This window comes from Indicator indicator, chromosome 32 (assembly GCF_027791375.1).
Source record: "Indicator indicator isolate 239-I01 chromosome 32, UM_Iind_1.1, whole genome shotgun sequence".
NCBI lineage: Eukaryota > Metazoa > Chordata > Aves > Piciformes > Indicatoridae > Indicator > Indicator indicator.
Window position 1 is genome coordinate 6,021,627 of NC_072041.1, and position 26,199 is coordinate 6,047,825.

General features: G+C 42.1%; 1 protein-coding gene across 1 annotated transcript; it reads left to right on the forward strand.

Moving 5' to 3' along the window:
* The first annotated feature begins 9,171 nt into the window (after positions 1-9,171).
* On the forward strand, positions 9,172-24,525 carry PDPN (podoplanin). The gene is made up of 5 exons (XM_054395113.1): positions 9,172-9,241; positions 21,780-21,862; positions 22,463-22,595; positions 23,704-23,739; positions 24,410-24,525. Exons 1-5 carry the CDS (start codon positions 9,172-9,174, stop codon positions 24,523-24,525), a joined length of 438 nt encoding a protein of 145 aa, XP_054251088.1.
* The last annotated feature ends 1,674 nt before the right edge of the window (positions 24,526-26,199 follow it).

The window sequence follows — 26,199 nt, forward strand, 5'->3', positions numbered from 1 at the left end:
GCTCCCTCAGCCTATCCTCATAGCAGAGGTGCTGCAGCCCTTGGATCACCTTTGTGGCCCTCCTCTGGACTCCAACAGGTCAATGGTTGGACTCAATGATCTTAGAGCTCTTTGCTATGATTCCATGATAACCCCCAGCTTTTTACTTTTATTCACACTTACAGTATAAGACCCCAGGGCTTCAGTTTCCCTTTTTTAAAGAGGAAAGGCACAAAACTGCTCTACGACTTACAGGGTGTACAAAGTGTAAGATACATGGAGGTAAATCCCTTGCTTTAGGAGTAATCTCCTTTGCTGTGCAAGATGCTGTCTTATCACTGGTGCCTGCAGGCGATTAAACTCCTTAATATTCTCTGCATTGTACTCGGTGTACAGCTGCCTACGCCTACAATCCATGAATCATGGGTCTCTAATTCAGCTTCCTGCAGGGAAACCAAGAAGATATTAACATTCCAATAAAGGAAACCCCCTCTTAATTCACTACTTATACTTCAAGAAATAATTTACAGAATAGTGACAGTGTTGGCACTGGAGGGAGATTCTTCAATATCTATTTCTACTTCTTATCTAATCTAACCTTGGGAAAGTCACTGCAGAGCCTCAGTGCCTCTGTTTCCCCACTGTTTCATATGGAAATGAATAGAGGAAGCAAGAGGAGGGAGCTTTAAAGTTAGTTGATATTCACCTCAAAAGCCTTCAGCATTTCCATTTTAAAAGGCATGAGCTTTTAAATATTTATATGTTAACAATACAATAGTGCCTTGAAGTGAAGACAGATGTAGATGGCTTGGGGCTATTAAAGTGGTGAGCAGGCCTCCAAGAGAGCAGCTACCTCATTCTTCATGTCCTAGAAGTATTTGATGCAAGATATGTCTTGCAAACACAGAGCAAAGCATTAAACATTAATTTCCTAATTTAAAGCATGAATTAGCTTATCCCTTAGATAGGTAAATCCTGCACTGAAGTGCCTTCCTTTCTCTCCCTTGAGTCATGACTGACAAACTAACATCACAAAAAGTGATCTCATGCAATGTTTTGACTGATGCAAAGATAAAGCTCATCTTTATGAATTCCACTTTAATCTCCTTCCTCTAGGTTCACCTTTTACAGACTGGGACTCCACCTCCCTACTCAGTCTCAAGTCATCATTTCATTTCATCCAGACATAAATGATTCACAGTGTAGTTCAGAGAATACTCAAGCCCTGAATTGTTTTAACTATGATGAACTTTAATTAGATTCTTTTGGTGTCCTCTGTTCTTGTTTGCCTTGCTATGATACTTACTTACTTTATTTTTCAGGAAAACAATCCAATATTATAAATATTTGTGATGCCATTCTACTAGTCCATCATTTTTCCTAAACAAAGCAGTAGCAGCTGAACCCCTTCATTAAATTCCATGGTATATTAGTTCATTTGAAGAGATGACAGGATATGATTCAGCTACATGTGAGTGTAATAATGTGTGAATGAATCCAGAGCTTTCAGAATAGCTGAAACTGCCCTTGGTTTCATTTTTATTTAAGGTGTGCTTTGCCCCTCAGTAAAATTCTTCAAATTGCTGTTATGTGTTGAATTTGGTTGCAGATCAGAAGATGAGCTGTGCTCACCACATTTCAAGGCAACCCTGGGTATCTCCTGTTGAAAGATCACTATGCCTTTTTAAGGTCACCAAACCCTTCATTGATGCATGTATTTTCATATCCATGTAGACATGTAGTCAGAGTAGAAAAAAACCACACTGCTGCTTGAAGACATGGCCAAAAACCCCGCAGCTCCAAAATCTGACTTGTCTGGAGCACATTTCTCTGCCCAGTTTTCTTGCTGTGAGTAGAGAGGTGGTGGAACCCAGCCCTGCAGAGAGTTCATTTTGAACATAACACCTGTGAACATCTCACTCCCTCTGCTGGCTGCAGGCTACTCTGTAGATACTCTCTGTTCAGTTATTTACAGATAAATCCCAGTCATAGGAAATGTGTCACAGAGTCCGAAAAGACCACTGGAGAACGTCACTCTGCACTTATTCCTTCCCCACATTCCCAAGTATCCATCCCCACCATCAGCCAGCTTTTCTGTCCCCACCTGCCTTCCCTCCATTTCAAACAACTATTTGGTTCACCAGCTTTTGTTGCTCTTTGCATTTCCTTCAAGGAGCTGCTTGCTTATTCTTGGCAACGTGCTTTGTATACAGAAAGAAAAAGAAACCACATTCTTTTAGATGTGGCTCCTCCCAAAAGTCAGAGTTGAAATGGGAATCTTCTGATGGAACCTACCAGGGGTAGCATCTCTAATTTATTCATCCATGTGCACTTCATTTCTTCTAAAAGACACACAGGCTTTTCCCTCTGCAGGAAGTCTGGCTGCACCCACATTGTGTGTGTGCCCTGCTCTGGCCATCTCCTTGTAAACCCAGGCAACTCCTGTCCCATGCTGACAGGCCAGAGAGCTGCTAGCCTGGCTGCTAGGGCACAGCATGGCTTCAAATGGCACAGGGACTCTGCTGGGTTCTGTTCAGACTCCAAGAAGGACTGCAGCATTTCCTGGTGCACATTCAGCACCAATGTGTATTAGAAAAATTAGGACATGTAAGTTCCTAATGACAGGCATTTGCTTTAGCTGTATCAAGTCACTATAAAAGCAGTGCAAGTGTTTAAAAGCATTAAGAAACTCCTAGCACCATCCTGTAATAAATGGGACTGAGCACACAGTGAGGGTGTTTTCCCCCCCTTCTGGCTGTGTTGCTTTCCTTATATAGCTGTTCCAGTCAAAAGAACACTTTTGACCTAAGAAAACCTATGCCAACCTTATAATTTTTTGTTAAACACATGGTGGTCATCCACAGGTTTAAAAGTAGTAGAGAGTGGGCATACCATATTTAACTCTGAGTCACTCCATTGTGTGTCATGTAGAGACAACTGCTGGCAGACATTGGAAAGGCTTTTCTGGATCAAATATTTACTGACCAACATCCCAGCTCCAGTGTGCCCTCAGGAGCATGCCTACTCTTACTCCATTTGTAACTTGTTGTATTCAGTGAAATTTGTTTCCAGGACTGTTCCCCTAGAGAACATCAGAGGGCTGCAGTACTTCTCTTACAAGGATGAGCTGGGAGAGTTGGGCTTGTTCAGCCTGGAGAAGAGAAGGCTCTGGGGAGACTTAAGAGCTACATTCAGTATCTGCAGGGGACCTACAGGAAGACTGGGGAGGGACTGTTTAGAAGGGCCTGTGGGGATAGGATGAGAAGCAGTGGTTTGAAACTGGAGCAGGGCAGTTTTAGGTTGGACATCAGAAGGAAGTTCTTTACAATTTGAAATCCACTATGCAGACCTGAGCACGTGTTTGCACACGATCACAGATGGCCTCTCTCTATTATACACACATATAAAAAGGCCACATAAATGTCTCATCTCTCAAAAGATGATTATCCAAATTACCCCTCTACTGGCCCACAAAGTCCCACAGTTTGTCAGAGACTGTAGCATGGTGACAGATTTGAATTTCCTGGCTTCTGCCTGACTTGTTGCAGAGTTCTCCATGAAAGTGCAGCTCCTCATGCTGCTCGAAATCCTCTTTCCCCAGAAACATCTCCACTACAAGTGAAATCTTCACTTACACAGAAAGTAAATCCATACTTCCCCTTCCTACTCTTTCACTAAAGAAGCACTCAGAAAAATGAAAATTAAGCCTTCAATTTGATGATGTCCTTTGCAAATCTGTAACTAAAAGGATACTGTCTCTTTCTCTTGCCAAATTTCCTGTTTCTATACCCTGGAGGCAGCTGTGGGCCCTGCAATATCTGTCAGAAGCATGAAAACTGTTTTCTGCAAGCTTTATTAATTTTCAAGCCATTTCCTGTTTTCCCTTTGCAGACAGCCCCACCCCTTTTGGCAGGTACTGAAATACAAAACCACTGGGTTCAGCCTCAGGAAATGTTCTATTAGCTGCACGAGGAGGAGACCCAGCCTGACAGCTACCATTTTTCATTGGCTGCTTTCAACAAGTCAACTTTGCTTCACTGTGAGGTAATCTTTCAGCAAATCTCTCTGCCCATCTCCCTTTTTGAACTCTTTACATAATAGATATAGTCTTAGAAAACATTGTGTGTTCTAAACATAAGCAGAGAGTGACAACAAAAATTCTGGTGGAAGTGGAGAAGTAGAAAGCAAATCCTATTCCTGGATTGCATTTCTCGTAACTGATGCTCAGGTAGCTTCCTTTGATATGCAACCCAAAAGTGTACAAAGCCTCTGTCCAGTCTGAGACACTGGAGCCTTGGTTTGCAGAAGGGACAGGCATGCAGGGGCTCAGACACTTCACAGGAACTCTGCATGTTTGGCACTCCTGGCCATCAGTCCTAGAAGATACAAGTGTTATCAAAAGGGTGTCTAAAACAAAAAAACCTCAAATATCAATTCTACTAATACAGCCCCAAAAGGTTTAGACTTGATGCATGTAATAATTCCTTATGGTTCAGAGATAGCTGGAATGAAAAGGGGAATCATAATTTTGTTGTCATCTGAGGTTAAATACCAGTAACAGATTCAGCTACACCTGGAGCTCTGGATCAGGAGTCCCTTCTCTCCAGCCCATTTACCCAGGAGCCGCATCAGCATTGTCATGAGTTCATTTTTATTGTCATTGTCACAGTCTGTCCTACACAGTATTCCTTACTTTCTGAATCATAGGAATGCTCACTTGCAGGGAAGACAAATCCAGAGCTAGGTTCCTGCAGTGCAAATGTACACATATAAATTATTTCATTCAGCAAAGCAATGCAATCAAATCCAGGATGAACTGCCAAACAAATTGCCAATTCTAAGGCCAAACCAACAACAGAGATCATCACAGAGCACTACCCTTATGCAGACTGACCAACCCTACTGCTGCAAGCAACCATAGTCATGCATGGACACAGAAATCCAACTGCCTGCACTTATTCCCTGCACAATATCCATCCTAGCAGCAGAGCTGGACAGAATGAGTGGCAAAGCTGCTCTTGCTCACACTGCAGTTGCTCTCTAAAGGCCTGGTTTAAAGCCCACTAGTGACAATGGGGAGTCTACCACTGACTGTGGTGCTCCTGGGTTCACATGGCAGCAGTGACTGCTTCAGGGGAGAACACCATCCCACACGACTGCTGCCACTGAGGCATAACACTTGGCAGGACAGAGTCACTGTTTTCTACTCCCCCAGCTACATTTCATTCTTTGCTCTCACTGAACTGGAGACAGCCTAAGCATCTCACAAGGCTCTGCAAACAACTGGTACGGTCAGACAAAGAGAACAAATTATGAAATGAAAACAGAGGGGCTGCTTGTACTCCAGACCCTTCCCACCTCCTCCCTTAAACCACTGATTGAAAACACAGAGCTGCCTGGTGGGGGGGGAAGAAAAAAAAGACCAAAAAAAAAAGACCCATGCAGTCATATCCTGGCAATTTGTGGGAATTGTCATAACATGCCCAGGACAACAAAGACCAAATTACATCTCTGCCTAAACCTAAACCTCCTTTTATTGCAGCACCTGAGCACACGTGCAAGTCCCCCACCAAGCAAAGACATACACTTACATAGAGCTTTGTGCTTACCTTCTATTTGAAACAAACAGATCAGGTCATTAAGTGCTGTTTAAATGCAGATGCATTGTTAAATCAGAAGCATGGAATAACTCCTTTTTTTTTTTTTTCACAAACCCTATTGGCTTAACAGAATTATGATACAATGAACTATAGTTTCAACTAAAAACCCTTAATTTGGCACAGCTCAGAGGAAAATTACTCCCTCATCTCTCTCTCTCTGGCTCCATACCCTCTCCCAAAGGGTGTATTGGCTTTTCTGAAATAATTTTGTTGATGTTTTAAATCACAGGGCTCAGCAATGGCTCCCAGCCTTAATTTCCTTACTCAGCAACAAGCTAGCCTCACTAGAAGGCAAGTTCCTGTCATGGTTGTCCTTAAGGAACAATTTCATCCCAAGATGACAATTAGTAAGACAATCCTGGCTTTTTCACTAACCTGTTTTGCATCTGCAGGCAAATTTCTTTCTCTTGTACTTTGATAGCATGACAGAAGCTGATTTTATTAAATGCTTTATGGTTTAATAAGTTTAACTAAAGGAATTCTTCTTTGAGGAACAGGCTGGAGCAGGAGACACTATTCCTTATTGGGAAGAATATTAAAAATGTTAAAAAGTGTTGAAGTAGCCACTGGAACGTAGACATCTCCAGACCCTAAAAGCTCAAGAACTTCAGTTCTATATCTGGGACACAGAATGCTTAAAGGAAGAAGTTATTTCAGTGAGTAGATTTTACTTCTTTAGAAAAGCTTATTCCTAAACCTGGGATGAATTTGTTCATATAAATCATCATAAAAATGAAAGGTCCTCAGAGTATCTTTGAAGAAAATTCAGTTAAATCCTAAAAATACCTTCTTTGTCCTCCTGATGAGAATTTGTTAACATTAAAAAGTCACTGTTCCAGTTTGTCTTTCATGGTGTACTATATGTACTAAAATGCATACAGAAATCCAGGTGTTCCATTCTGATAAGGTAAAAATGTATTTTGAATTTTCAAAGTAAGCTTTACTAAACCTGACATACTCCCCTAGCAAATTTCAGTGTCCTGTAAGCAAGCATTCATTTACATACATTTGGAGCAACGTTATCAAGGTAGGATTAATCCCAGATTCAGGCTGCTCAGCCTGGAGAAGAGAAGACTCCAGGGATACATGAAGGGGGACTACAAGAGGGACTGTTTCCAAAGACCTACAGTGACAGGATGAGGGGCAATGCTTTGAAATTAGTGAAGAGGATATTTAGATTGGATGTTAGGAACAAGTTCTGCACCATGAGGCCAGTGGAACACTGCAACAGGTTGCCCAGGGAGGTGGTTGAAGCCTCATCCCTGGAGATATTCAAGGTCAGGCTCAACAGGGCTCTGGGCAACCTGATCTAGTGTAGGATGTCCCTGCTGACTGCAGGGGGTTGAACTAGGTGACCTCTGGAGGTCCCTTCCAACCCAAACCATTCCATGATTCTATGATTATAAAATTCAAGACATGCTGAAAGTTAGCACAGGAAATATTTCTTTCATTGTTTTTCTGAAGACAGTAAGCCAATCCTGCCTGTTGTTTCTTTGCATTAGCATTGACTGTTTTCATTTTAGTGATCTTCAGTACAAAGAGCACAATTACAGCACCACAAATTATACCTATAGTTAACAAATCCCTTTGGCACCCACCACTTTCAGAAGTAAAGAAATGCCCTATGGAGGGTGCTGCATTTCCCACCTGCAGCCCTCTTTACAGCACTGGATCACTGCTTGTGTTCAGACTTGCTTTGCTCCATTATAGCACAAAGAGTTGTGGGGTCCTAATGACAGCTTTGATGCAGTTCACTGAGCAAAACAACCTAGTAAAGCTTCAGTGAGTTTTTTGGTTTGGTTCTTTGTTGTTTTGTCTCCTTCAGGTCTGCCCCACACTTCTGCAGAGGTTACCTCTTCCACAACTGTCAGCAGAAAGGGATCTGTTTCTGCTGCTATGCTTCAGAGCCTGATGTCCTTGCACTGCAGGGCTTCAAGGTACAGGCACTAGGGGAGAAGTTCACCTATGTTTCTCCACTCAGCTCTGTGGCACACCAGATTAGTTAGTTCACATGTGAGCACTCATTAAAACTCACCACACTCCTAAAGAGATGTAAATCAGTAGATTATTACTCACCCAAGACAAGGGAAGGTTCAGAAAAGGATTAATATAAATCATTGCTCTACAAGTTCTGCTTCAGCCCCAGTTCTTAACAACCATTATTTAGTCAAAGAAAGTTTATCTGTTACAGATGTTTTACAGATGTTTTAGTCTTGCAGACACACCATGCAATGCTGATGCACATTATCATAGAATCACAGAATGGTTTAGACTGGAAGGGACCTTAGAGATCATCTACTCCAACCTCCCTGCCATAGCCAGGGAGGGATGCCTCTCAACTAAACTCAGCTGCTCAAGGCCTCATCCATCCTGGCCTGAAACACCCCCAGGGAGGAGGTATCCACCAACCTCTCTGGGCAACCTGTTTCAGAGTCTCACCACCCTTGTACTGCAGAACTTCTTCCTAAAATCCAGTCTAACCCTACTCTCCCTCAGCTTCAAACCACTCCCCTTGTCCTGTCTGTAGACACTCTTGTGAAATGTCTCTCTCAGGCCTTTGGGATCCCTTCAGGTATTGGAAGGCAGCTCTAAGGTCCCCCCAGAGTCTCCTCCAGGCTGAACAACCCCAGTTCTCTCAGCCTATCCTCATAGCAGAGGTGTTCCAGCCCTTGGACCATCTTTGTGGCCCACAAGACTAAAGCAGATATTTGTACATCCCATTGTCCAGCTGGGCTACTAATGGTTCTATACGAGAAGCAAAAATCCTCCATCCCTGTAGGGTGATATTAGCACACCCAGGCCAGCAAGCCTGTGGGCAGAGATAAATTCTGGAGCGCAGCTAGGATGTCACTTGAGGACAGAAGAGAGAGACAGACATGCAGAGAAACTCAGACAGTATTTACTGCAGAATTAAATAACCTGCCCTAAAACTATTTCAGTATCCCTAAATGCACACTCACCACCACACTTATGCAGATAAACATGGGGGCTCACTTGGAAATGAAAACCACATTAGTTCACTGCTGTAAATAACAGGAAAAATGTCCTTAGTTGTTCCTTAAATATTTTTAAAGGGCAGTTTGCAGAAGGGAGAGAACTCCCTAAACACCTCACTGCCTAAATTCCCTTTCCCCCTTTGCTAAATAAAAGTCTTCTGAAAGCCACAACAGCTCTTGTAACTTTAAACCTGGGCTGAGATCATAACTTTAGCTCTGACCAAACAGAGTGCAGAGGGCGGGCCTGGCTGCTCTTTGAGGACCACCTTAGGCATGCTCCCACCCCTTGGCTAAAGAAAATCATGCCGACTCCACTCAGTTTTCTTTAGCTGGGATAGTTATCATCTGGGAAACCCTTCCCACTGTAGGCTGCAGCAGTTAAAGGAACATTTGGAATACCAAAGTTTTGTTTGTTTGTTTGTTTCAGTGCTTTCTTTTTGTGATCCCAATTCTCTGCTGCTTCCCCCAAAAAATTCATCAGAATTTGATTCCATCTGGGCTCAGGATTGGAAAGCTGTTCTCGAAACTGATCGAAGATGTTTATTAAAGTTCAATTCTTCATCTTCGTCCTAGGGACCATGCCTTTCATAGCACTTGCTGAAGAAGGTAAGGAGAAACTTTGCTTAAAAATGATTTCCAGTCACTTCCTGCAGTGTAACGGTTTGTGTGCTGACTCATAGGCAATGGAGTTGCTCTGTCCTGTTTGTAAACCTCTCTTTTGCATGCTGAAGCTACTACTGGGCATTTACTATGGCTGTACGTAGGAAAGAAATGCATCCAAAAAGTTCAGATGGGCTGAGCTATGCTCCATCAGAAAAGAATGTTCTGTGTCTGTGTGAGGGAAGGAGAAGGGTACAAGCAGTCAGGGAAGGCAATAATCCAACAACAGCCCTTAGAAACATCTTCAGTTTCACTGCAATACAAGCAAAGGAGACTGCAAGCAATAATTAGTTTTAACTGACAAGTAAGTGGTGAAACTCTTTATGGAAGTAACTTCTAAATCTTTCCATTCACAACTTCAGCTTTTGTCATTGGAGGCTTTACAGCAGCTTAGAAGTTGAGCCCTGTGCAGGGCTTTGCTAATGCTGATTTAGCTATAACTGATACAGACAAGTGAGGGAAAGTAAAACCAGGAAGAATTATGACCCAAGGCAGATTTGTAAAGTATTGTGTAACTGCTCAGAAAAAAATTGGCAAATTCTTTCTTTTGACTTTTCTAAGAAAGGGACAACAGGTAAAACAGACGTTTGAAGTCTTTTTATGGCTAAAGGAGAAGAGTCTAATTTAGGAAGAGTAAATCAGGGTTACCCTGAGCAGTACGTGATTCCAGGAATATCCTGAATTCAGTCTGTGTAGTATTTGACTCATGATGAATGATTTGGCCACCAGGCAGTGTGTCTGATGCATGTGCAAACAGAAAGCATGCCTGTAGAGGTGAAATACAGTTACCCTTGCTAGGGAACATGTTCCAAGTACTAATGCTCTGCAAACAACCTGGAACTCAGCCTAGCAGTCTTCTAAAGCATAAATCTATTTGTCTGACTTGGATCTGGGGACCTTAACTGAAACATTTACCCTGATTTTGGCCCAGTGACAGTCAATATTCTGCTGGGTATAATGGATTTGTATCAATATGTGTGTGGCTGTTGGCTTGAAACTTCTGATGCGACTTCCTGGTGTCCTCCGTCAGAATGAGGCTGGAAGTTTGAAGTTGTGCTTCAAAACTGTACAGAAAGTCTAAGATGAGGTATTAGGCAAGTCACAAATCATGCTGTCTAGGCTCCCCCAGCTAGTTAGCCTTAGAAAACCATGAATATTACATGTACCAAAGTTTAAAGGCGTTGAGGCAAACACCATTTTATAGAATCAACTTAAGCAGTTTCTAGAACACCACAGTTTCAGGGAAAAAAAGGTCTCATCTTCAGGCTTTTGGGGAATATTGAAGCATATTTTCTCTCAGATCTGAGAGGAGTCCAGGTTGAAACCCTCCTGGCCAGGAAAATGTTTAAATATTACCTGCTTGCAAGATTCTGTTTTCACCAGCATAGTCTGATAGCTGTATCTAGAATACAGTATACAGTATTTCAGACTTCCTTTGGGTTTAGGTTTTATGACTTTCTTCACCAGGAAAAGAACACTCCAGATCTATAATAACCAAATCTTTAGCATGCACATCACCGCTATTTACTGATAACCATCAGCAATTATAAGTTAGAACAGACTTGAAATGACAATTTCCAGATCTGGAGTAACCAAGTTCCAAATATTTAATATGCATATCACTGCTGTTTACTGATAACCATCAGCAATTACAAGTTAGAACAGACTGGAAATGACAATTGCCTGGGGCAATTTCTACCTCCACCAGCAGTGAGGCTGGGAGAGTATTTTCCTTACTAGGTGCAGTGTGTACATTCAGATACCTGAACCTCTGGGGTAAACAGATGGACCTGGGGGCTTTTAAAGGGAAAAAAGTCTCCTTTTCAGATTCCAATACCTCTGATCAGGTCATAAAGAAATCTGAAGCTACCCTTTTGTTATCTGGGCAATCCACTTTATGAGATGAGACTGAAGAAAAAAAACAGCTTTGTTTTGATCAGGAAGAGGATTTCCAGAAATATTATTATTGGTTCCAAATTCCTCCTTCAATTGCCAAGGAAGTTTAATTCCAATGTTGACCCTAGCTGTAAGCATAGAATTTCTCCCCTTCCAGGTAGTCATCCACAATTTGAGCAGTTTCATTAGCAGCTGCTGTCTTTGAGCTGCTGCAACTTTACAAAAAGACCAGAGGCTCAGAAACCATTTCAGGACAACTGTGAACCAGAAACGTGATTGAAAAATAGCAGTTGCCAGTGACACAGGCACAGGCCTGCCAACCAACCCATGAATAACAATTCAGTGAAAGCCTAAGAATCTTAAGGGAGAAGGCAGAAATGCTTAAACATTCTCTGCTCAGAATAGGCAAAACAACAGTAAGTTAAAAATGACTGAGGATTTCCATTACAATTTCCTGGATTTGTCCTACTCAGTAGAAATATTTGGTCCCAAAGTCAGCAGTGTGGTTTCCAAAAGAAAGGATAAAGGCTCTTTTTCTTGGGAGGACCATAAAGCAAGAGATAATAAAGCTGTAAAAGCATGAAATACTACACTGATGGAGGAGGAGAAGGCAATTAACTTATTAATTCACTTCACTCTTTATGTGAGCTTCCAAATAAAATTAATGACAGAAATTAGCAAAAGTACAGAGAGAAAACTTAGTAGCAAAGTGTACATCACTCTGTTTGACACCCAGTCACATGTGCTCTTTGTGTCATCCATATATGGCTTGAATCCTGACTGCAAGACCAATTATTCTGCCTTAAAACCAAGGCCAGCACTCAAGCTGATCGATTTTTACACTAAAGCACTTCCTACTGAATGATTGGCAAACAGATTTTTGTCTTCCTGTGGCCCTGCTCAGTGTATAAAAACCCAGGCAAATCTTCATACACAGGATCAGCTCGAATGAGCTGAAATAGAAGTTCATCTCATTATTTTCTAGGCACAGCATCGATCAATTAAAAGCAGAAGCATTCACATGAATGCTTTACAGAGGCAACACATTTCCTAATTTGAAACCTTTCCCATGGTGCCAGGATCACTGCAGAGAAGATCATCACCCTATTTGCTGTCACATAAGATGAACAGAATTTAACATGATCATTTAACAAGTTACCACATGTCACCCGAGCTGTATCAGCTGTCCTCCTGCCTCATCTCACCTGGTGGTAAATACTGAATTATACCTCCTTATGCAAGTCTCAGAATTAAACAGGTTTGTGCTGGGTTGTCTTATTCTACATTTGTTTTGGAGTCAAAGTAAGCAGATGGATGGGATAACTGAGATGAAAAAAAATGTTTATATGGCAAGAATGGAAATTGAAGCTTAGCGTCAAGCATGAAAGACTATAAAATTTTCAGGGTTTCAAGATTAAAAACAAACAAACAAAAAGACAAAAATCACACAAAAATTTTTTTTCAAAATTCTCTTAATAGAATCCTAGAATGCAGCTTAGGCTGGAAGGGACCTTAGAGATCATCTACTCCAACCCCCCTGCTATGGGCTGGGATGCCTCTCAACTAGATTTGGCTGCTCATCCAACCTAGCCTTGAAAATCCCCAGGGAGGAGGCATCCACAACCTCTCTGGGCAACCTGTTCCAGAATCTCACCACCCTGGTACTGAAGAACTTCTTCCTAAGATCCAGTCTAACCCCACACTCCCTCAGCTTAAAACCATTCCCCCTTGTCCTGTCCCTTGACACCCTCATGAAAAGTCCCTCTGCAGCCTTTCTGTAGGATCCTTCCAGGTACTGGAAGGCAGCTCTGAGGTCCTTCTGGAGTCTTCTCTTCTCCAGGTTAAACACCCCCAGCTCCCTCAACCTATCCTCACAGCAGAGGTGCTCCAGCCCTTGATTTCCCCAAACTGCTGCCAGTTCAGTGTCAAAACTAACCAGGCAACTCTAAATCCTTCTGAAAATCAAATTCTGTGACTCCTGGTAGCAAGTAATATGCACAATAAAGTGCATTGTGACTCAAAAGGGAGCCAGTTTTCTAAGGCATGATAAAACCTTTCACTCTGCATCTGGCTTCATCATGAATGATCAACACTGCTGTGCATTTGACCCCACATTTGCCTCTTGTAAACTACGGTACCATGATATCAGTCTAGCTCTACATGCCCAATATTCAAAACTTGATTATCAGCAAAAAGGAGAAAAACATCTTAATAGATCTGGATTTTGGAGTGTCTTGGTAAAAGATTAGCAGAGAACAGAGAAAATTTGCTTTCTTCAGAGGAAATAGAAACTTGGCCATTTGTATCTCAGAAGTCAGTTTTTGAATCTGGGTAACTTTACAAGCAAAAGAAACAGACATACCTAAATGCTCTCAAGGGGAGCTTTCAGTAACTCAGACTGCACAGTGACAACTGGACACAGAGGCCAGACTCTCAGCTCCTGTAATTCAGCAGTTTCCACTGAACCCATGCATTTAGCCCTGATCTAGTACTTGTAAAAGCTCTGCAAAATGAAGCAGATGAGAACTTGGAAAGCTTTTTAACAGATGACTTAAAAACCAGCAAGGGCAGACAAGCCCACAGCACGCAGGCTGTTGGGCTCCAACAGAGGCATGCAGTGTTTCCTCTTGTGTCATTTGAGGCAAGCCATCCATATATGTGCACCACAGAAATGACTACTGTTTGCCCAGCTCTAGTGTATGGTCTGTCTCAGTTGCACCTTTGTTTTGTTGGTTTGTTTGCTTTTTGTCTGGATGTGGTTAGGGACTACAGGATGGAACCCAAATGCTGCCACGTTCTACTATTCATTGCATCCCAGATCCGTGCTGCAGGCAGGCAGCCTCTAAAAGGGCTTCCTCTGATTTGTGTGTGCACAAACTACACCCTCAGTTTGAATTCAGGCTGCAGCAAGGCTCACAAAGCTGTGTGGTGCATGACATGCTGCACAGCATTTCAGAAAAAGACGTAGGACTGGGAGTGCAGAATTAGGAGTACAGGCATGCTGGGGTAGAGGATTGGGAATGGAGGCATGTTTGGATATAGGACTGGGAGCATAGAAATCCTGGGATGTTCTAAAGAGAACCCAATGAGAAAAAGGAGACAAATTTACTGTTAATTTTCAGCTCACTGTCTCAGAAGCCTGGACAAAGAGTCTCAAACGAAAGGGGAACTGATGCTGAGCACATTCTCACATTGCTTTATGGCTTCCTCGTGTTTTTCCATCACTGTATTTGTTGATGACAAACACAAAAATATCCAGCATAAATGCCACCAGAATGATCCTTTGTGAGGGCACAATTCAGCTGTGCACAGCACTTCAGGCAGACATACACTCTTAGGAGGGCTTGAGCAGTGTGTGAGATGCTGCTACATTTGTAAAGGGGACACACTTAATTCCAAGTGCCTATTATTTTTTTTTTATGGCTATGAAACTAATCCAAATATTAGCTAGTAAGTTATTAGTATGAAAGTCAGACTAAACACATTTGAATGTATCTTGCATGCTGTGTGGCAATATAAATAGCCAAAAATCATCCTGGGAACAAAATTAAAGCCAGGCCAGTTTCTACTTACAGAGTTTATCATGAATATTTCAAACAAGTGAGAGAAGGAATGATCATGCAAACAGTTCTGCTGGCAGATAGAAGGGGTAGTAACCTTCAAAGCAGCTGTGAAAGGGCACATGGCTATAGCCTCAGTTTTGGGAAGAGATTATTTTATTACTGTATTAGAGGTCATTCCTTAATTCCTGTCATCTGCATTGACACATCCCAATATTTGTACCCAAACTGCTTTCTGTTGCACATCCTATACAATTTGTACTTTTCTCCTTGTCTTAGCACCAATGCTGATTCCTTGTCAGCAGTGGAGAGACAAACAGCGCTCCGATGGTGCAGCTTTAAGTGCCACTTACAGAACCACGCAAAAGATCAAGATGCATCTTGATCACAACTCCAATCTTGCTGCCCCAAACAAACCCTTACTGCTCAGGGAAAACAATGCAATTGCTAGCAAGACTGCAAAGAGTTGCATAGGGTCATGGGGCAGCAAATACCAATAAGAAAGGGCTTTTATCCCACGTTCATGAGGCAGCAGCTCAGGTCACTGCGTTTACCAGACAAGAAATCAGAGACTGACTGAGCAACATTATTAAAAGCATAAATCTTAGAAGACTCCTCTCTAGTTTTGCAAGGAATAGTCCAGAATGGAGTTTAAAACTTTCTTCCTTCTCAATGCCCACAGCCTTGTGGCAGCTTTTATTACGTGTAGGAGAGAGCTTAGCAAGTTACCATCTTTTCGTCTTGTGGCTTTGCTTCATAGCTTGGGTTGTGGGTCATACCCCTCTAGCAAGCACTTGAAGAGCAGTTCTTTTCCTCTCTAGTTTTTTTTAATTTGCTTTTTCTGTGAGTATCCTATATATGGGCAATGTAGAATATGGTAGTATTCAGATGGCATGTGATTTACTTCAGAAGCAGCCAAGTGGTTCTTGGCCAGTTGGCACTGGCTTTGTCCTTTGGCTAAGCCAGGCACAGCAATAGAAACCATCTGTAGTGGGGTGTGGTGACCAAAGGAAATGGTTCTGACAATTCAGCGAAACACTGTTAGCAGCAGCCACATGGAATACCTGAGCAAAGTCACTCACACTCCAAATAAGGCTGAGCTAAAACCTTCCTCCTACATCATGACCAGTTTCCAGCTGGCAGATACTTTCCAAAGTTCGTGGTATTTTGTCATTCATCTTCCTTCGTTCTACAAAGCAAAGCTGTCAGTCTGTAAGGAAGCTGCAGTAAGCACTCAGGATTTAGACAGAACATACTTTCTCCTGAACAACAAGAGGCTAGACACCACATGGCAGGGCATTTCTCTACAATATGTGACTCCAGCTTCCAGAAAGAATTAACAGAAAAAGAAAATGCCAATGCTGAATGCTGTGGCCCCAGGCAGGCTAAGGATACAAAGTTCTGAGGATACTGCAGACGTCAGGAATTTTACAGGAGCCACAGGTACAAATGAGAATTTCAGATCTCATTAAGAAACTTCCATAATTTCCCTTTTATAAATTTGAAAATGTTAACTGTGTAAAGAAGGCAGAAATCCACAATCCACTATATTATATTCTTCAAAACCTCAACTTTTCAAAATCCACACCGTTTTGTAGCCTGAATTTGGCAGTCTTGAACTGCCAAAACCCCCAACAACCCACACCTATATGCTTTTTAAAACTCATGGAATCATAGAATGGTTTGGGTTGGAAGGGACCTCCAAAGGTCATCTGGTCCAAACACCCCTGCAATCAGCAGGGGCATCCTCCACTAGATGAGGTTGCTCAGAGCCTTGTTGGGACCTCAACCACCTCCCTGGGCAACCTGTTCCAGTGCTCCACCATCTGCATGGTGCAGAACATGTTCCTAACATCCAATCTACATCTACTTTTCTCTAATTTCAGACCATTGCCCCTTGTCCTATCACTGCAGATCTTTGTAAACAATCTCTCTGTAGCCATATTGTAGCCCCTTCAGGTACTGGAAGGCTGCTATGAGGTCTCCCTGGAGCCTAATGCCCCCAAATTCTTCACCAGCTATAGAAAAATAATGGAAATCTACTTCTAGAGAAAATTAAGATGAGGTAAGTTTTGGAGATGACTGTGGAACACATTTAAATTGAGGATGAACCAAAATAACAGAAAAATTGATATTTGAAAACTGCAGAGCTGCTGCTGGGATGCCTTATTGAATCACATGTTTCTGTTCCACCACCACGAATAAGAGTTTCCACTGAACCACAACCAATTCCAATGACGAGAGACTGAATTTAAAGACTCTCTTTGCTCATGATCAAATTAAGGTCCAAGAATGTTTCCTCTGAAAGGGAGTTCTTGTATCAGGACATGAATGTTGAGTAAATCATGGCCAAAACAGGATGGCTGACACATGGACATTTGCAGTCCTTCAAACAACACCACTTGGTCTGTAACAATTCAGGAAACAAACACTGGAAAAGTCATCTTCATCAGAAATCTCAAACAGAAGGGTGAATCTCCCAGGAGTCCTGTCATGCTGAATTCTTTCCCGTGGTTTTCTAGAGAAGCATTCCACCAAGCAAGCTATTTAGCACAGCTGGACAGGATAAAATATAGTCTTAATATGATAGAGAAAAATTAATTCCAATGTTAAGATCAAAGCAGCTGTTACCCTGCTGGTTAACTTTTTAAAGCTGTTATTTATAGCTGAAGCTCTGTTTTTTCAAAACAGGAGCAGAGTGACAATGTGCACTAAAGGTTATTTCAGCTCTTGCTAGAGGGATCTCTTTAAGGTTAGCCTTACCAGGCAAGCCTTAAAACAGCTTGAGTGCTGCGTTCAGTTCTGGGCACCACAGTATGAGAAAGACATTGAGGTCCTGGAGCATGTCCAGAGAACAGCAATGAGGCTGGTAAGGGGTTTGGAGGGCATCATATGAGGGAACTGGGGCTGTTTACCCTGCAGAAGAGAAGGCTAAGAAGAGATCTTATTGCTCTCTACAACTACCTGAAAGGAGGTTGGAATGAGGCTGCTGTTGGTCTCTTCTCCCAAGTACTTAGGAACAGGATGAGAGGAAATGGGCTTAAGTTGTGACAGGGAAGGTTTAGGTTGGATATCAGGAAAAACTTCTTTACAGAAAGAGTGGTCAGGCATTGGAACAGGCTGCCCAGGGAGGTGGTGGAGTCGCCATCCCTGGAAGTGTTCAAGAAATGTGTAGATGTGGTGCTTCAGGATACAGGTTTGTGGTCGGGATAGTTGGGTTGTGGTTGGACTCAGTGATCTTAAAGGTCTTTTCCAGCCTTAATGAGCCTATTCTTACCTACCAGTCTCTTATCTCAGAGATGGAAACTCATTCTCTTTGAGGGCTTCCTATTTCAAGAGCTAAGCTAAAATACAGGCACACAACTTTGCCTACTAGTGCCTGGGCTTATTCAGCCTGCTGGGGAAGAAACAAGATCCTACAGCATTTTTCATTTTGAAAAGTATGTTTGTTTGTTTTGGAGATACCTGAAAGAAATGCTAATGAACAACAGTTTTACAACTCCCTCTCCTTTCCAACACAACCACTGTGCTTTGAAAGCAGCCAGAAGTCGTTTTTCTAGTAAACTATTACTCCATGCATAACAATGAGTCGTGAGCTCATCTTCCCCTAAGTGGGTCATGGGATGCTTAACCATGGGCTGTTTTCAAAGCAATATTAAACTTTTAAAGACATCAGATTTTTTTTTTTCTCCGGGTGTGAGAAGTTGCAGCCTGATAGCAGCTGGGGACTTTGAACTGAATAGCACCCAGCTGGAACTTTGGCAGGGAGAGCTACAGCCATTAATTCACATCTGCATCTATGTATAGCTGCAAAGAGAAGAGTCCATCCTGATAGCTGGAGACAATCACAAAGCTGTGAGGCAATGTTTTTATTTACAGGCTCCTCTAAGATGATATTGAGAACACATGGAGAAGCACTACTTAAGCCTATGGCTGTTGCTACACTTAGCTCACATCAGATGAAACCAACACATGACTGCAGCACACCCCCCCTTACATCCTTACAGGCTGCCCAGGGAGGTGGTGGAAGCCTCATTCTTGAATGTTTCTAAGGCCAGGCTGGATGTGGCCCTGGGCAACCTGATCTAGTGGAAAGTTTCCCTGCCCATGGCAGGGGGATTGGAACTGGATGATTCTTGAGGTCCCTTCCAACCCTGACAGTTCTGTGATCCCATTTACACTCTTCCCTGTCAGTGGCATATATGCCTTCTGCTGGGTGCAGGGGAAGAATTTTCAACTCCAGTAGTTCCTCCATTTCAGTTAAACATTTTTTACTTCATGATGACTTTCTCTGACAGAATTGTGTAGTATCAAAGATTCCTTCCTACAAATGCAGAACAAATTACCTCCAACTTCCCTCCCAGTCTCTCTTTTAGTAGTAGTAGTAGTGTCTGTTTAGCTACCATCCAAACCACTTCCAATGTCTCTCCAGAAAAACAAACCAGGACATATAGTCCAGGGACTGTTCTCCAGCAAACACAGGACCCCAGTTTGAATACAGCATAATGCAGAGTGGGTAGGGCTGGGACAAGACACAGACTGACAGAAATCAGTTCAGCCTGTGAGTTTTAGGAAGTTAATAGGGGAGCCATAGTATTCTGGTTAAGGCAGCACTACCAAGGATGACCCAAATCTCAGGTGAGCTGAATTACCACCTAGAAGTATTTATCTTTCCCTATAGACTATAAAAGAAGGTAAGGTGCAGACACTTTATTTAGACACCTCTATTAAGAGTCTAAAATTAGGCATGATTAATCTGGGCCACCTCCTTTTGTCACTCACTGTACAGAGGGCAAATGCACTGAAATAGATTTTCTATATGTCACTCAGTGCCAAGAACCTGCAATAACTAACCCACAGAGAATGACTTTTATGTTTCTTTGTGACATCCACTAATTCTCTATGCTTTTGTTCTATGACACTGTTTCCTTTCCTGCCTTCACTATCAGGTAATTCCTCAGGGCTGAAAGCCATGGCCACACCAAGAGCATAAGCAGCTTCTCTCTATAAGCTGCTTGCTGTCGACATACAAAAGGTATTTCACTTTTTGCTTGGAGGTTTTCCTCTGGTAATTGGTGTTCTCCACCTGTGCTGATTATGCAACTAGTGAAAAAAAGGAATTTTTTTTCAGTTCCAACTGGATTACAAAGGTAAACTGATCCATACACAATGCACATTGTTGAGCTCTGTTGCTATTTCTTTCTTTACACGTAACATTTACATAGCATAATCTCACTATTGGACTTCAAAAACATTACTTTATAAGCAAAAAAAACCCCACAAGTATTGTTATAAAGTAGTGCCCTAACTGAAAATATCCTGATATTTAGAAGGTGGCTAAGTCAACACACCTAAAAGTCAAGCTCCATTTATTCTACCTCAACAGGAAATTTTCAAGGCTGGTCACCTGGAGTATTTCAGTCCAAAATGACCAAACCCTTTATTTTTACCTTCTAACCTAGAAATTTACCCTGGATTTTTCTAGACTTACCATGGATTATAAGGTGATGCTGGGGAGACTGACTGGTTTAATTAGCCACTATTTTAGGCCTCATGTTGGCATAACATGAATATGAATGAATTCTTCATCTGTTAGTGCCTGAAGTACCACTCTCACACTCTTTAGGGTCTTAAATAGAAAGTGTATCTGTGTTCAGGCTTATAAAGGTATAAAACGATAAAATCCTATTTACCTGAGTAAAAATGGAATTAGAAATCTAAGTTTAGATCACCATTTAGTCTGTTGGCAATGGGAGAAAGGCCTCAGGCTTACATTGCTAAAGAGGGCTTCAAAAAGTAGTTTTGGGAGCAAGGAAAAATATTTGCAAGTATGCAGTAGAATACAGATGAGTTTCAAGCAAAACTAGAGATTGTTTTTCCCAATCTCAAATCATTCAACTTCTGTAATCAAAAATTTCATTTAAAGAGCCAGTGCCTTTTTTTGGTAAGTCATTGCTAAATTAAATATTGTCTGTTTCATTTGAAATCACATTTTTATTTTATTTGTAAGGAAAGAGCCAAAATTTCAATGTCTGGCATAGCAAAGTGCACAGGTGACATATCTAGGTTTGGAATAAAGAGGGAGACCTTATATTGTTAGCTAAAGAACTCAAATTCTGGCAAGTGAGGTTTGCAGCCTTAGAGAAAGCTCTGAATAGATTTGTGTAGGAATAGTTTCTGAACTCTAGCTGCATTCAAACATTAATTACACTTCTAAAAATAAAGGTTGCAGCTGGGAGTGAGTTGAAAGATGTGAGAAACCTCCTGCTGTTTTAGAAAATGGGAGATGCCTGAAGTGATTTATCCAAATACATCAGCTGAGGGAGCTGGGGTTGTTCAGCCTGGAGAAGAGAAGAATCTGGGGGGACCTTAGAGCTGCCTTCCAATACCTGAAGGGATCCTACAGGAAGGCTGAAGAGGGACTTTTCACAAGGGTGTCTAGAGACAGGACAATGGGGAAGGGTTTGAAGCTGAGGCAGAGTAGGTTTGGACTGGATCTGAGGAAGAAGTTCTTCAGTATGAGGGTGGTGAGACACTGCAACAGGTTGCCCAGAGAGGTTGTAGATAACCCCTCCCTGGAGGTGTTTAAGGCCAGGTTGAATGAGGCTGAGTCTAGGTGACAGGCAGCCCTACCTATAGTGGGGAGGTTGGAGTAAGTGATCTCTAAGGTCCCTTCCAGCCTAAGCCATTCTATGATTCTATGAGCTAGTGCTTAAGTAGAAATCTGAAACCTGGAGGGGAATCTTATAATTAAAAGAGAAATCTTTTCTTGGACAAAGAGTTCAGTCACAGACATGCTTCAAGGTTGTGCCAGGGTTAATTGATGTGTACTTAAGCTCTTTGTGCCACAGCTTTGCACAGAGCTACAGCAGAATTCAATGATAATCCAAATAATTTTGCAAACCTAAGTGCACAGGGGCAGGGAGACAGAACACCACAGAGATCTCACATTTAACCCTTTACATGAAGTAGCCAGGATGTGTGACAAACAAGTAAAATCCCAACTCCTTTTCCAATATTTTATTCAGCAAGCTCAGCTTTAGAAGAAGAAAGTGCAACAATTGACTTCAGAGACAGAAATGACACAGAATATGAAGAATTACCAACTTGGGTGAGTATCATTCTAAGTGAAGGTTCCTTTAGGTTATCCTGATCACATATTCCTGGTACTATCTTGTGACTTAAAGTTTGAGAAATCATTGTAAGTGATAAGAGTAACCTTGAGTTCCAGCATAAGTGATCTAACACTAATGCTTCTGATTTGCAAGCAATCAGGTTGAAGGTGACAGAGCTGAAAACATCTGTGGCAGTTGTTCTGTGCTGCATGGACTTTTCACAGCCTGAACATTTTCTGCCATCTACCTCTTCTACTCCAGGATCTCTCCATTAGCTTCAGGGAAACCAAACTGACAAACTAGTGTCAAAAACTAACAAAAAAGGCAGGTCTACAATGTTCTGCAGTCCTCTCCTGCACCTTTTGTAGTCCTACAGAGCTCACCCAATCTACAAAGCCTCCATCTGGGAAGACAAATCAGCTTAATTTGGGTTGGTTTTGGGGTTTTTTTTGTGGTTCTTGTACACAAAGAAAGATGACAGGTGAGGCACAGGGCACCTGCCAGACCAAGAACTGTAAATGCTCATTTCATACACATTGACTGAATGTACTGAGGTTTTCTTTTCCCTCTTTCCCCCCCCTCCCCAATTCTTGTAGTTGCCCACAAGACTACACAATGTAACAAATCTCTTGCAGTTTGGACAACTGATGACCACAGAAAGTGCTTTGGCACCAGCTGAAGACAGTGGTAATTCTACTGGCTATGAAGCTAACACAGAAAACGTTGATGGTAAAAAACCCCAAAACTTTCATTTTTCCTTTATTACATCAAAGTTTTACTGCCAGCTACTAAACAGTATCTGCAAAATTTAAGTACCAAGTTTAAGGTGCCCTCATAGGTCACATTGCTGATTACTGAAAGGGGAAAGTATGACTTCTAATAGAATTGTTTTGGTTGGAAAAGACCTCTTAGATCATCAAGTCCAACCTTCAGCCTAACACCACCATGGCCATTAAACCATGTCCCAGAGTGCCATGGCCAACTGAGACATTAATCCAAAGATTAATTCAAATCAAACATTTTAATGGGGGCAGAACTTTAGGTTGAAAAATCTGAAGGATGGGTCTTCAGAGATACTGCTTACCTTCTTCACTTGATGACACAGTCATGGATTAGTTTGGTTTGGAAGGGACCTTCAAAAGGTCATTCAGTCGGACCCCTCTGCTAAAGCAGGGGCACCCACAGCAGCTTGCCCAGGATCACAGTGGCCAGCTGGGGCTGGAATTTCTCCTGAGTAATCACTCCACATCCTGACTTCATAACAGATGGCCACTGAAAAAGGAATGAGTAACTAACACCATTTTGTTCACCATGCTCTGCCAGTTCTACCCCGAGGCAGGCAGTAACTCTCCAAAGCCTTCACTTTCTTTTCAGATGATTAGTATGAAAATCAAACAGAAAGGAACTCAAGGAACTTTTAAACTGCCAAAAAGTCTTTATGAATCACAAAGGATAGTTCAGCACTGAGAGCCAGCAAAATTTTACCAGCATAAATCAGTCTAAGACAATTAAAATCTGATTTGTTTTAATTTTTATTCTTTTATACCAGGTATGTCCTTATTAATCTTAAATGTGATCACACTTCAGCTTTACTAGGATATATTAGATCACAACCAGTTCCTTAGATTAATTTCTATTACTTCAGAGAGCTCTTTGCACTCATTCTCTCAAACCCTTCATTTGCTCACCTCCTATCAAGAGAGAACTGATTTCCCAGCCCTCAAACTGTGCTCTAGTTGAGAACACTTTTTCTTGGTTCTGGCATTATTAACTTGGGTTGAAAAACTCTGTACAAAGTTGAGTGAATGAAATTGTTCTTCTCTTTCTGGCTTTACAGGTGGACTGAGTCAGGGACCAGAGAAACCTGAAAAAGGTAATAACCAGAAGAACTGCTGGAAAGACAAGGGAGAACTTAACTGCCAGGCAATAGCCTCCTGGAAGCCACTACCTATGGCCATGCTACTCTTAAAGAAGTTTTGGGAGGAGACATGACCTGTCCCTGATCTTCCTCCTCTTATCTGAAGGGTGGCTGTCAGGAGGATGGAGCCAGGCTCTTTTCAGTGCCACCCAGTGATAGGATGAGGAGCAGCAGATGCAAATTTAATCACAGGAAATTCCATCTCAACATGAGAGAAACTTTTTTATTGTAAGGGTGTGGAGCTCTGGAACAGGCGGCCCAGAAAGGTTGTGGAATCTCCTTTTCCAGAGATCTTCAAAACCTGCCTGGATGCATTCCTGTGTGACCTGCCCTAAGCGATCCTGCTTTGCAGGGGGGTTGGACTCGACCATTGGAGGTCCCTTCCAACCCCCAGCACTCTATGATTCTGTGATCTATCTGTACAGAGTCCTCCAGCCCAAAGGTACATTTACATGCCTGCAGGCTACAAATAAGCCTCAACTTACAAAACCTGCTTCAGAGCTCACAAGATAAAAACATTTTCCCCAAGAAGTGGGATGCAGCACAATAGTGTCAGTTCTACCAGTAACCTCTTATTCATGGTCTCCCTGAGAAACACCCTAACATTCCTGATTTTTTCTTTCAGGTGGTCTGGAAACAATTGCACTGGTTGGAATAATTATTGGAATCATAGTTGCAGTTGGAATCCTTGCAGGAATAATAATTGCTGTTGTAAGGAAGATGTCAGGCAGGTACTCGTAAGTAAATTGCTAATCAGACTTCTCAAACAAGCATCATCCTCTGAGCAAGGTCACAGGAATAGCTTTGGAAATGTCTAATGCCTCTATTTTGACAAAATAGCCTACTCCCATGTTAGAGAGTGCTTGCTGATGCTGCCAGTGTGATGGGGGTGATCCAAACCCTCCCACATACTCCAGAAAAATTTGCCAGATGCTTCAATCATGCTGTTATAATACAAATGAGATATGGATTCCTTTCATTATGAAGTGTTACAAGGCCAACTTCTGGATAGCATGAACACTGACAATGGATCTTTACCTTACTACTCTGAGCATCTTGGGAAGCTATTATATCACCAGTAAGATTCACTGGTACCATGCAAATCTAAAGTGCTTTACAAAGTCCAAATTAGGATCATCAAAAATGGCTTAGGTTGGAAGGGACCCCAGTGATCACTTACTCAAACTCCCCTGTCGTGGGCAAGGATGCCTCTCAACTAGACTTAGCTGCTCAAGGTCTCATCCAACCCAGCCTTGAACACCTCCAGGGAGGGGGCATCTGCAGCCACTCTGGGCAGCCTCTTCCAGAGGCTCACCACTCTTGTACTGAAGAACTTCTTCCTCAGCTCCAGTCTAACCCTGCTCTCCCTCAGCTTCAAATCATTCCCCCCCTTGTTCTGTCTCTGGACACCCTCTAGAGCCTTCCTGTAGGATCCCTTCAGGTACTGGAAGGCAGCTCTAAGGTCCCCCTGGAGTCTTCTCCAGGCTGAACAACCCCAGCTCCCTCAGCCTGTCCTCATTGCAGAGGTGTTCCAGTCCTTGGATCATCCCTGTGGCTGTCCTCTGGACTCACTCTAACATTTCAATTAGCAAGAAATCCACACAATATTAACAAATTATGTTCACCTAGCATTAGGAGAAAGCAAAATACAAACTGGGAAGAGAAATAAAGCAGTGATTGGAAAAACATGAAGGGGGAGCAAAAAAAGAGATCACTTAAGTAACAAAAGTAAAATTTGGTTTTTGTTTTACAGGCCCTGAAAAAAGATGAAACAAGCAACCATGCCATTGTACACCAGAAAATACAAGTGCTTCTTATTTTATAAGAACTAAAGACTGTGTTAGTGTGAGGAAATGATCCATGGAAAATATGGTCAAAGAATTCCAGATCTATGGGGATCTCACAGCTCTAAGGACTTCCCCCCCTGCCCCAGACTACAGAGTATGGAACCTTTCATAGGATTTGTTACTAACCAGGCATCTACTTAAAGAAACAAAAAGATTATGCAGTAAGAAAAAGACCAGCAGCAATGAGCCTTACATCTGAAATGTGATTTGCAGGTAACATATGCTAGCTTGATTATTTTTAAAATGCTTCCAAGGATTATTTCCTATGGCATTTTATGCAATTCTTTAAAAACATCTCCAGAATGTGTTTTGGGGTTTTTTTTGGCTGGTTAAGTGCTTGTGACATGTTTAGTTATGACTAGATGATGTATCAAAAGGAAGAATTAGCTTCAGAGAGAACCAATTATTTACAAAGTTTGAAAAGATATGATATTGGAAGCTAAAATCTTCCCACTGTTGATACAGATTTTCTGCTCTTGATATTTATGTGGCAAAATATGGTAGGCCCAGCTGGACCTGACCTACCACCTGAATGCTTGCTCATCCGACTGCTGCACCAGGAATTTCC

Excerpts from the sequence above, each read along its gene's own strand:
- PDPN (XM_054395113.1), top strand. The coding sequence starts at position 9,172 with ATGTTTATTAAAGTTCAATTCTTCATCTTCGTCCTAGGGACCATGCCT. Across the intron at positions 21,863-22,462 it reads ATGAAGAATTACCAACTTGG|TTGCCCACAAGACTACACAA; the intron begins GTGAGTATCATT and ends CAATTCTTGTAG. Across the intron at positions 22,596-23,703 it reads TAACACAGAAAACGTTGATG|GTGGACTGAGTCAGGGACCA; the intron begins GTAAAAAACCCC and ends CTGGCTTTACAG.